General features: G+C 37.1%; 1 protein-coding gene across 4 annotated transcripts in view; it reads right to left on the minus strand.

Annotated features, from left to right (window-relative positions):
• The window catches only part of NPEPPS (aminopeptidase puromycin sensitive), a 67,625-nt gene that overhangs the window by 33,898 nt on the left and 20,624 nt on the right, over positions 1–13,103 (minus strand). For all 4 annotated transcript variants that reach the window (XM_054709074.1, XM_054709075.1, XM_054709076.1 and 1 more), the window contains exons 3-4: positions 7,402–7,479; positions 414–535 (exon numbers count right to left, since the gene is read on the minus strand). In XM_054709074.1, the coding sequence (XP_054565049.1) occupies positions 414–535; positions 7,402–7,479 (200 nt within the window). The remainder of the gene's footprint in view (positions 1–413; positions 536–7,401; positions 7,480–13,103) is intronic.

Genomic DNA, 13,103 nt, shown 5'->3' on the forward strand with positions numbered 1-13,103 from the left:
ACATTTGAGCGACAGACACTAGAGTTACACCTATTGTTAACTGAAGTTCCTGAGGAAGAGCTCAGAATATGTATACACACACACACACACACACACACACACACACACACACACAAATACATGCAGGTAATAAATTTTCAATACTTGAATTGCTTTTATACTATGTACCTTTCTTAATTAAAATTATCCTTAGTATTTGACACCTGTGGTTTTTCCTACTAAATTAATAGTAATGCTGTTTCTCTCCCTCTTATAATGAAAATAATTGGCTGAATATAAAATAAAAATCTAAAAATCATAAATATAATTATGGCCAAAGGCACCTAGCATCAAATAATCACACAAATAATAAAATAAACCTTTGTCAGAATATCTCATTTAAGATCGTAATACTTCAGAAAAGAATACCATACCTCAAACTGTGTGACAGCAGCATAGCGTACCTCTCCAGAAGGGGTAGTATATTTACTTCTATAGAAACCTTTCATCTTGTCATTCAGTTCTCCAACAAAATCTATCTTTAAGGTTCCTGTACCTGTGATTGAAGATAAATGAAAACCACTTTTAGGGAAATGTTAAGTACAAGTTATCAAAAATATGTCCTTAAGACACTAATTCGACAGGCTATTTACAATGTTTAAATCAATCCTTCCTTTCTCAAATACTCCTACTGGCAATGGAGAGAATATAGTATTTACTAAAGTACATGGCAGACTAATCCTAAAGTAAATTTGAAGTCATGTTTAGGGTGGGTAACTGCTCAGAAAGTTCTTCAACTGTATTGTTAGTCTCAAATGACCACTACATGAAGATAAAACCAGAAAAGGAAATGAATATTTATTATTAAATGTATAACATGCTATTGTGTTTTAAAAGTATTTATAAACTTGCAAGTAGGTATTGTCTCTATTTTCTCAGATGAGGAAACAGGCTGCAAAGTTAAATAACTTGTCTAAGATCACACAATTAATTAAGTAGCAAAAATGAGATAAAAACTTAAACCTGTTTAATCTAAAGTTCATGCTTCCTGCCCATTTTACCATAAATTAGTCCTTTTAGATGAATTCATGTCAATACCTTTATCATTAAGACAAGACACTATCTGCTCAATCTAAGTGGAACAGTGATTCCATACTTTTGTAAGGAGCCACAGGGAATACCAATGATTTGATCATCCAAAGAGCATAAAACAATTCTTAGAGCCACCTCAATCATTTGCAATCTGATATGAAAGAAATACATTTAATCAATAATTATTAAATACAAATAAAAATGAATATTCAACCTGAATATATATTCTACTAGAGGCCTGGTACACAGATTCGTGCACAGGTGGGGTCCCTCAGCTTCGTCAGCAATCAGGGCCAATCAAAGCCTTCTCGCTCAGTCCCGATCAAGGCCGATTGGGGCCAGCCGGCCGGGGGGAAGGGACCATAGGAGATTGGCCAGCCAAAGGAGGTTAGCTGTGGGAATGCACTGACCATCAGGGGGCAGCTCCTACATTGAGTGCCTGCCCCCTGGTGGTCAGTGCACATCATGGCGACCGGTTGACCGGTCATAACAGTAGCTTAGGCTTATATATATATAGACTAGAGGCCCAGTGCACGAAATTCATGATTGCTGATGGGGCCTACTGGGTGGGGTTCCTAGGCCTGACCGGAGATCAGGACCCCTCAGGTTCCCCAACTCCCCACCTCCTCCTTCCCTTGCCGCCCGCATCCGCCACTGCCACCCACCCCATGGTTCCCCGTCCCAGCCCCGGGGGCCAACCGCCACTGCAGAGGAGAGGAGTCAACTGCAACCGTGATAGCCGATCGGGGCCTGCCGGCTGCGGGGAGGGACCAAGGAGGTTTGCCACCAGCCTCATGGAGGGAGCTGGCCCTCGGCCCTACTGGGAAAGGGGCCGCATCTGCCACCACCCACCCCCAGTTCCCCGTCCCAGCCCGGGGGCCCGGCCCCAATCAGGCGATCAGAGCCTGCCAGCCAGAGAGAGGAACCAGGAAGTTGGCCAGTAGGCCCCATCAGCAATCAGGACTTTGGGCTGGGGGCAACTCCTGAATTGAGCATCTGCCCCCTGGTGGTCAGTGTGCATCATAGCGACTGGTCATTATGGTCACTTAGGCTTTTATATATATAGATAGATTGTTGTACAGATACAAAACCAACTCAGACAAAATGGGATTTTTTTGGTGAGTATATATACTTTTTTCATAAAAGAAATTACTATCTAGTAGTCACCTACTAAACTTAGATGCACGACAAAATAATAGTAATCCCATCCTACATTTTACAAATCAAGTCACAAAAAGAAATAGAAAAATGTTGACTTTAAAAATGATCCTTTTAAAGTGCCTATACATGTATATTACAGGATGTAGAGTGTGGAAGTATAATGAATCAAGATATAGTAGAACTATAAATTAATTAGCCAATCATACCCAAACTTTTATATCATAAAGTTTTAAACTGTCATTTTAGAATGCCATGAAACAATGACACTGACAATGTTCAAAATGCTCTTGTATTTCTCCCTCTACTTTTCAAACATATCCTCTTGGATGTTCAAAAACTCAAATCTTCATCTTCCAAAATTGAATTTGCTTTTCAGAAAGATCCAAAAGTTATAAAGAGTCCAAGTCTACGAATAAGTGAATGATGAGCTGTAAACCATTTCTAAACAAAACACTAAGTGTATTTATTAACTACTTAAACTGATGATTTTCTTATGTGCCACAAACTGGTTCTGAAAGTAATTTCAAGTGAAAATTTCAGACCTTTGCACCAAATTCATCACTAAAGCAAGTTCCACATTCTTAAAGTAATCATACTGGGAAAACAACTCAATTGAAGTTCAATTGAATAGACATTTGTGATTTAAAAATATATATATTTTTTTATTGATTTTAGAGAGGAAGGGAGAGAGATAGAGAGATAGAAACATCAATGATGAGAGAGAATCATTGATTGGCTGCCTCCTGCATGCTCCCTACTGGGGATCAAGCCCTCAACCCAGGCATGTGCCCTTGACCAGAATTGAACCCGGGACCTTTCAGTCCGCAGGTCAACGCTCTATCCACTGAGCCAAACCCGCTAGGGCTGTGATTATTGTTTTTAAATGAGACATTCTGGTCTGGCCAGCGAGGCGCAGAGGTTGAATGTCAACCTATGCACCAGGAAGTCATGGTTCAATTCCCAGTCAGGGCACATGCCCAGGGATTCGGGCTCAATCCCCAGTGTGTGTGGTGTGCAGGAGGCGGCTGATCAATGATTCTCTCTCATCATTAATGTTGCTATCTCTCTCTCTCCCTTTCCTTTCCTCTCTGAAATCAATAAAAATATATATTTTTTGAAATCAGACATTCTGTCTTAAGGGAACAATGAATAGTTTTTTTCTTTTAAAGAGAACGATAGATTACAAGGACAGTAAATGTGAATATAGTAAAAGAATCTGAAAGAGTTCTCAATTACTGATAATTTAAAAATTTAACTACAAAATTTCTCTCTTTTCTTTAGGAATTCACTGACTTTTTAAAAAAGTAGATATATCGCCGAAACTGGTTTGGCTCAGTGGATAGAGCGTCGGCCTGCGGACTCAAGGGTCCCAGGTTCGATTCCAGTCAAGGGCATATACCTTGGTTGTGGGCACATCCCCAGTGGGGGGTGTGCAGGAGGCAGCTGATCAATGTTTCTAACTCTCTATCCCCCTCTCTTCCTCTCTGTAAAAAAATCAATAAAATATATATAAAAAAAAAAAAAGTAGATATATCGACATTAATGAAGGTTACAAGGAATATCTAATAAATTATCAAAACCCATTCCCTTCTATGTTACAATTCAATTAATAAAATTGGTAAGTCTGTTTTCACTAAATTAACTGTTAAGGTGTCTTTTATATAACTCAGATTCCATGGTAAATCTACTTTCAACTTTTCCTATTTGGAATAAAACTCAAAACTAAATAAGAAAGGCTGCTTACACTTTTACTTGGTATTAAATCTCCAAGGCCATCAAACCATAACAAGATACTGACAGTGACCACTGCCAAAAGTGGCATATTAAACAAAATACAAAGTATTAGGAAGGGTTATTACCTGAAATTCAAACAAAACACAAGTTAAAAATGTTTTTAATCATTAATAAATTTAATTAGTGTCACATTGCACAATATTAATTACAAAGTATTTATTATTAATGTAGTAGAATTTTAGGCCAAGAAAGAGCAGGAGAAAAAAAGAACTTTTTAAAAATTAATCTCACTTATCAAATTTACTCCATATTGAAGAACTAATTGCCAGGTTGTCTAATTTTATACCTATTTGCACATATAAATTACAATGCTTCCTCAAATTACATATACTATTTTGATATCCAATATTTATCTGCTTGGGGTGGTAACCCTTTTAAAACATACAATGAGCTCATTTATAAATTAAACAACTGAAAAATTGAGACTTCCCCTAAAAAACTTTAATTGTTTAATATTTAGGAGAGTATAATAATTATTATAAAAACTGAAGTAGATCTTGAAATACTTTAATAAAAATTTAATGAGCCTACTAAATACAATAAAATCCAAGACAGATTATAGAAAAAGAGAGTAAAGGTCTTTGCCTCTGTGTGATAATTTCTTATGATCTTTCAAAATGTTAATACCTTCTAGTGTTTCTCCAAATAAATGCCACTCTACAGGATCCTTAACCACTGATTCTGAGGTTGTTAGGTCTTACAAAGATTATGGTAACTTAACACTATTCTAGAATGATGCCAATTTCAGAAAAGATATTTTACTTAGAGAGGATGGGAGAGTGAGAGAGAGAAACATCAATGTGAGAGCAGAACATCAATGAGCTGCCTCCTGCATGCCCCCTACCAGGGATCAAGTCCACAATCCAGGCATGTGCCCTGACCAGAAATTGAACTGGCAACCTTTTGGTGCATGGGAAGATGCTCAACCAACTAAGCCATGCTGGCCAAGACTATTTTAACCTCTTTAAATGGCTAAGCATGGAATTCTAGGTTGAAAATTAGAATCTCATAACTTTGAAGGAATGGCTTCATTAAAGTCTAGTTTCCATTTTTTAAAAATATGTTTTTTTATTGATTTGATGGGGGGGCGGTGAGGGGAAGGGAATAAAGGAAAGGGGAAGAGGGAGAGGGAGAGAGAAACACTGATGAGAGAGAACCATCGACTGGCTGCCTCCTGCACACCCCCTGGGATCGAGTCCACAATCTGGGCATGTGCCCTGACCAGGAGTCCAATGGCAACCTCTTGGTGCATGGGATGACATTCAAGCAACTGAGCCACACTGGCCAGGGCTAGTTTCCATTGGTGATGGTAAATCAACTGCTATTCTGATCCCTGAACTTTGAGGGGGAAATTTCAATTTTTAAGTTATATTCTTAGGTATCTGTTAATGATCATAGCAAAACATTTATATTTATAATAATTTCATACAAAAAATCTTAGTTAGAAAAAGGCAAAATGAAAGGTCGATAAGAGCCCAGAATAAAAGATAACTTGCCCAATTAAATTTTTTCTAAAAATACTTTTAGCCCTAAGTGGATTGGCTCAGTGGATAGAGCGTCGGCCTGTGGACTAAAGGGTCCCAGGTTCGATTCTGGCCAAGGGCACATGCTGGGGTTGCAGGCTAGATCCTCCCAGTAGGGGGCGTGCAGGAGGCAGCCAATCAATGATTCTCTCTCATCATTGATGTTTCTATCTCTCTATCCCTCTCCCTTCCTCTCTGAAATCAATAAAAATATATTTAAAAAAATACTTTTATATTAAGCCAATGTATTCTCAGTTTAAAACTTATAAAAACCAGAGAGAAAGGTATTAATCAGAATAAAAATCATCAATTACTTCAACAACCAGACATATAATTTTATTTGTACCATTTCAGAGTTATGATTCATCACCCTGTATATGTAATTTTGTATTCTGCTTTTTAATTTCACATTATAATAAGCACTTTACAGTGTTAAGAATTCACAAACCTCACTTTTAATTGCTACTAGTATATATATTCCACCAGACAGACACGTCCTAATATGTCATAGCTTGATTATTTCCTTAATGTTGGACAAACACATTAATTCCAATTTTTTACTACCTTAAGTAATGTCTCCGTAGATAACCTTGGCATAAAGCCTTTTCCATATTTATGATTTTTCTTTAGGATATATTTCTATTACCAGAATTGCTGGGTCAAAGGACATAAACATGTTTAGTCTCTTGAAACATACTGCCAGACTGCTTCTAAATAAATTACATGGATTTACACTCCCACCAAAAATATCAAGTCAGTCATATTATCAAGAATATTTTTTAAATTTCAGCTTATAGGACAGACAAAAACTGGTATATCAGTAACTGTTGTTTTGATATTTCTCATGACTAGGAAGCTGAATATTAGTATCTTTTCACATGTGTTTTTTTAAAAATATATATTTTTATTGAGTTCAGAGAGGAGAGGAGAGGGAGACATAGAAACATCAATGATGAGAGAGAATCACTGACTGGGGAGCAGGGAGCAAACCTGCAACCCACGAAGGTGCCCTTGACAGGAAATGGAACCTGTGACCCTTTGGTTCTCGGGCCAACACTCTAACCACTTCACTTCACTGGCCAGGGCTAATCAAAGTCTTACTGCTTTACCAACAAATTTGTATATAATTTTTCCCACTATTTTAAGTTTGAAAAATCTTCTATTTTCTTTGTGGTTTTATACCTAATAGTAACATATTAAATCTTTCCTTCCATGCCCTCACTAACATTTTATCTATCTAGTCTCCAGTTGTACATCAAAATTATCTATGGAATATTCATCTCAGAGATTTGGAATCAATTAGCTAAAGATGGAGCTAGGTAAATGTATTTTTATTTTATTTTTTTAAAATATATTTTATTGATTTTTTATAGAGAGGAAGGGAGAGGGATAGAGAGCTAGAAACATCGAGGAGAGAGAAACATCTATCAGCTGCCTCCTGCACACCTCCCACTGGGGATATGCCCGCAACCAATGTACGTGCCCTTGACCGGAATCGAACCTGGGACCTTTCAGTCCAAAGGCTGAGGCACTATCCACTGAGCCAAACCGGTTTCGGCTATTTTTAAAAAACTGAAACTGAAAAAGTGAAAAATAATGCCTTATGTTCTAGGGTAAAATGAGCATTACTTTTGGGTCTCTCTCTCTCTCTCTCCCCCCCTCCCTCCTTCCCCCTCCCTCCCTCCCTCTCTTTCTCTCTCTCATTTTCCCCCTGGTGGTCCAAAAGCTGCAATATACCTGACTTTAATCTGCTTAAAACATGAGTGGGGAAAATGGCATACAATGAATTTCTTTGGAAGAAGTACGATGCCACTATTCTTCATCGGACTTTTACAAAAGCCACGTCTCTTACCTGGTTGGAGAGTACTAGGAAAAGACAAGGTGACTTTTTCATCTTCATTCTGATAGTTAAATCCTGTAGCATGTATTTCTGGAATGGAAAAAAAAAAGTTACAATAAATCTGACTGAATAAGGTTAAATGCAGAATGCAGCAATTAACATTTTCAAGAGCAAAATCTCTACTAAAACGAAATTCTTAACTTAATAAATTAAGCTCCTACGAAGAAGAGTGTGATTTCAAACTAACCTCTTAAGGATATGTGACCTTCATTAAATATACTCCTTAAAAATAATCCTTATACATCCTACATTAATTCACAACACTTTATGATATAAGGGAAATGGGGTTACTATAAATGTGAAAAGGCTTTCTACCAGATTCTCAGACCTGCTTCATTCTTGCCTTTGTGTGGCAATATTGCTTTTTATGTTTCAGTCTTACTCATGATCATTTGAAGATTGAGAAAATTGCTGAGCTTTCAGTGTTAGAGATATCAATGAAAGTTCTGTTTCCCACCCAAAGATAGGTAACAATTCCAACTAAGACATAAATCATACTAACTTCCAGCAAAATTCTTTGTTGTTACATTTTACGGAAATAAAGAAGGTGAAAACAGGTGTGTGGGTTAAATTAAGGCTTTGATTTGCTTTCTGCCAGGAATGAGAAGAGACTGCTTATTTGACTGAGACTTTAGAAAACTTAATTGACACTTTCGGGAAAGAGCTAAGCAGATCAACTTCCAATCATAGTACATCCCCAACCCAAATGAAAAGTCAGCCTGTCAAAGATGTAGCCTTAATAAGCACATGAAAAGATGCTCCACATCATTAACCATCAGAGAAATGCAAGTCAAAACCACAGAGATATACTACTTCACAACCACTAGTAGGACTATAATAATAACAAAAAATATAATAGTAAGTGTAAGGGAGGATGCAGAGAAATGGGAACCCTCATACATTGCTTGATGGTAGTAATGTAAAATGGTGCAGTTTGGCAATTCCTCAAATTAAATATAGAGTTACCAATCTGACCCAGCAATTCCACTCCTAGGTATACATTCAAGAGAAATGAATACCTATGTTCACACAAAAACTTAAACACAAATGTTCATAATAGCAAACAACTCTGTGAATATACTAAAAATCAATGAATTTACATGTTAAATGAATGTGTTGTATGGAATGTGAACTATTTCTCAATAAAACTATTATTTAAAGAGAGAGCCTAGCCCAGCCAGTGTAGCTCAGGGGTAGAACATCAACCCATACACTGAGGTCACAGGATTGATTACCAATCAGGGCACATGTCTGGGTTGTGGGCTCCGTCCCCAGGGGGGAACATGTGGGAGGCAACCAACTGATGTTTCTCTCTCATCGATGCTTCTATCTCTCTCTCCCTTCTTCACTCTTTCTCTACAATCAATAAAAACATATTAAAAATATTTTCTTTTAAAAAAAGAGAGAGCCCAGCCAATGTGGCTCACTAGACTGAGCACTGTCCAATGCACCAAGAGGTCACTGTTTCGATTTCAGTCAGGTTACATGCTCGGGATGCAGGCTCAATCCCCAGCAGGGGGCCTGCAGGAGGCAGCGGATTGGTGTTTCTCTATTATAGATGTTTCTCTATTATAGATGTTTCTCGCTCTCCCTTCCTCTCTCTTTCTAAAAAAACCAAACACACATACACACACACACCCCTTTTTTTTTTTTTTTTAAGAGAGAGAGGTAGCCCTGACCGGTTTGGCTCAGAGGATAGAGCGTTAGCCTGCAGACTCAAGGGTCCCAGGTTCGATTCTGGTCAAGGGCATATACCTTGGTTGCGGGCACATCCCCAGTAGGGTGTGTGCAGGAGGCAGCTGATCGATGTTTCTCTCTCCTCGATGTTTCTAACTCTCTATCCCTCTCCCTTCCTCTCTGTAAAAAAATCAATAAAATATATTTTTTTAAAAAAAGAGAGAGAGGTAGCTCGCTGCCCTGGTTGGTGTGGCTAAGTGGTTAGAATGTTGGCCCATGCACCAAAAAGGGTCATGGGTTTGATTCCAGGTCAAGGGCACATAACTGGGTTGCATGTCCAATCCCTGGCCCTGGTAAGGAGTGTGCAGGAGGCAACTAATCGATGTGTCTCTCTCACATCGATGTTTCTCTCTCTCCCCCTCTCTCCCCTCTCTCCCTTCCTCCCTCCCTCTCCTTCTTTGACCTCTGCCCCTCCCTCCCTTCCACTCTCTCTAAAAATCAATGGCAAAAAGTATCCTTGGGTGAGTATTAACAAAAAAAATTTTTTAAATTAAAAAAAATAAGAGAGAGAAGTAGCCTTATCACCCACAGGTTTAAGTCTGATACAGGTAACAGTGATTCAGATTTAATAACACTCCATGAGCCAGGCAAGATGCCCACAATTCATTCTTTTTTTAATGAATCACCCAAAGACTGAATTGCCAATGTTTCTAATATCATTATAGTTCAAATATCTTTATAAAGCCAAAATTGTTACAAAACCAAAAAGAAACTATAATTTCAGACTTTAAAAGAACTTTAATAAATTTACTCCTCATTTTATAGATGAAGAAAATGAAAATTCATTCTACTATCATATGCTTGCTCCTAAATTTGAACAGAAACTCAAGAGCTGGCACATACACAATACTGATGAACGCTCTATTGAAACAATGACTTTTGCTGGCAAACACTAGATCTTAGCCTATAGGAAAGCTAAGAATCAACTTAATGCTTAAGAACAAGCATGTCAAACTCGTGGCCTGCAGGCCACATGCAGCCCACAACAAATATTTCTGTGGCCCAGCCAATATAACAATATGTAAGAAATGTTTTAATAAAAATTTTCTAACTTAATTTTTACAATTTTTCTAACTGAAGTTACAATTTTCTAACTTAATTTGTTATACATAATCTACACTAATAAAAGAGAAACATGCAAATTGACCGTCACGTCACAATGTCCACCAGCCAATCAGGAGTATGCAAATTAACCTGACAAAGATGGCGGCGGTCCCACCCCCCAGCCGCTCCGAGCCTTTGGGCAGCATGCATGCAGGTGTGGAGCGGCCAGGTGGGGCAGGATGCCTGCTATGAGGGGAAGGCGGGGGGCAGAGGGAGCTACAGGAGCAGTGCTCTGGCTGGAGCGAAGACTGAAGGCTCCGGCCGGAGCAAAGATGGAAGGCGGAAGCTAGAGCAAAAGCCTGGGTCCCGGGTGCCGGAGGAAAACCGGTGCAGCAGCCAAGGGAAGGAAGGCCTATTGCATGAATCTTCGTGCAATGGGCCTCTAGTTATTAATAACGAACTACAACATTCACTAATGACTAATGACTACAATCGTGTTTCATTCATTTCGTTTACAGGCCTTACTCGCAGGCGCATCACTAATACTAGCAGCTAATATCTTAGCCGCCGATGGCCACATCATTAGTCTTGTACTGACTTGTTTGGTGTGCGCAACAGGAAATATTTTGCTTTCAGAGAACAAGAAAAATAGGTTTATTTGCGTTACGCTTATTAATTTGTGCAGTTATTCAGTGTCTGGTAAGTTAATGTTCAAAAAAATATTAATTTTTATTAAAATATTATTTTATTTTATGTCAACAATTACTCATTTATTTCAGCCCTTTGTATTCAGCATGTCTCTATCAAAATAGACCTATGTTTCTATGAAAATTGAAGCTTCTGTTTTCTTGCGGCCCACATACACTTAAACCTTGTTTATTTGACCAGTGTTAACCTTTGAGTTTGATATGCTTGCTTAAGAATGTACAAAAAATGCACAAAGAAGCTTCAAACTGGTAAGAATGAAAGTAGAAAAACAAAAGAATAGCAGTTTTAAAATTGAAACAAATATTGTATTTCTAGATTCCATTAATGTACACATCAACTACATTATATTACATGTGTACAAAAAAAGAGTAAAATTTCCTCCCAAATTTTCTCTTATAAAAGAGAGAGTAGCCATGTATTTGAATTTTTTAAAAGTCTCATGTATTAAGGAATACTCTTCCAATTACTTTACACTGGAAAACGTACTACTTTCCAAATATACATTAGAGTTTGAAATAACCTTGGTCAACGTAGTTTTGGATATTCTGTAAATATCCACCATTCATCCAGTAACTCAAGGCAAAAATATGGAATCATCCTAACTGCCTCCCTCCATGTGTGTCTGTCTCTCATACCATACATCCAATATGCAGATTTAATAGCCTATACCTTTAATCCCAGACTATTTAATGCCTCCACCACTACAACCCCAGTCCAATATACCATTATTTCTCTCCTAGACCACTACACAATAGCCTCCTAACTGTTTCTATTCTTGCCGCCTTATAATCTATTCTTCTTCACACATCAGCCAGGGTAATGAGAGATCAAAGCCTCTAAGAGTCCCAAAATATTCAGCATGAAAGGCTCAGTCTATTTGAAGTTGACAATTATTTGTTAGAGAGGACAAAAAAAAAAGCACTAACCATAAAAGAAAAAATTTGATAGATCTGATTTAATTAATATTTAAAACTTGTGATTATTAAAATACACTGTTAAGAAAATGAATAGGCAAATCATGTGCGTGTATTTTTTTTTGTCATCTATATGACAAAGAACTTGTATCCAGAGATACATAAACACTTCTACAACTCAATGATAAAAAGATAGCAACTAAATTAAAACACAGGCAGAAACCTGAACAATTTCATTACAGAAGATGAATGAATTTTGCCAAATTTCATTGGGAGGGTAGTTTTGACACAATTTATAGGTATACCACTCTCACTGGTGCACAAAAGATGTCCTATGTACTGTTTCTAATTGCCAAAAAAAGTGAGGGATAACCAAGATGTGTAATATTAAGAAATGGTTTTGTAAAATGATACATCTATACAAAGGATTACTAGGCCTTTATGAGACATACTACATATACTTCCTTAAAAGATGTACACTAGATTAAGTTAAAAAAGCAAGCTGAAAATACTATATGTATTATAATCTCATTTCTGTAATTAAAGAAAAAAGTTGCATGCATAAAAGAATTCATATCAAATTATTAACATGGATACTTCTAGAAGTGGAGGAGTAGGTGATATAATGAAAAGAAAGAAGAGGACTTTTACATCTTATATTCTATATTTGATTTCATTACAAGTATGTATTTCTTTTATAATTTTAAAATATAAGCAAAACATATATTAAAAAACATTTAATGATGATAAACTATAATTGTTCACATTTTAAAAGTTATTCCTGTGCAATGTTTACAAAAGTATTTTAAACTTTAATAACAATCTTCAGATCATCTTAATATTTGCGAATGATAATTTGTATATGGATTAAGGCCAATAACCTTTGAACCTACAAGTAGCTGAAAGAAATATCACTTGCTATAGTTCTCATAATGAATTATGTTTTACATTTTAAAATGATGCATCTAGACTTTCGATTTGGCTCTGACAGCTTAGCTGGTGTCAGGAAAACTATAAAAACTGGGTCAAAATGTTTTAAGTGTTTGGGAATCACACAAAAATTTGCTCTATATTCACGGGCTCTTTATTCGTTTGTTGAATGTATTTATTGACTTCTAAGTAGAACACAGAGGCCAATAAAGAAAGAAGAGTCATAAGGTTTGCAGCAGTCTCACTGGGCTGAGGAGAGAAAAACTGGAATTAAGGACTACCAAAGCAGCCAGGATTCAAGGCCAAGCTCTCAGAAAAGTA

Source organism: Eptesicus fuscus, chromosome 20 (genome assembly GCF_027574615.1).
Source record: "Eptesicus fuscus isolate TK198812 chromosome 20, DD_ASM_mEF_20220401, whole genome shotgun sequence".
NCBI classification, from domain to species: Eukaryota; Metazoa; Chordata; class Mammalia; order Chiroptera; family Vespertilionidae; genus Eptesicus; species Eptesicus fuscus.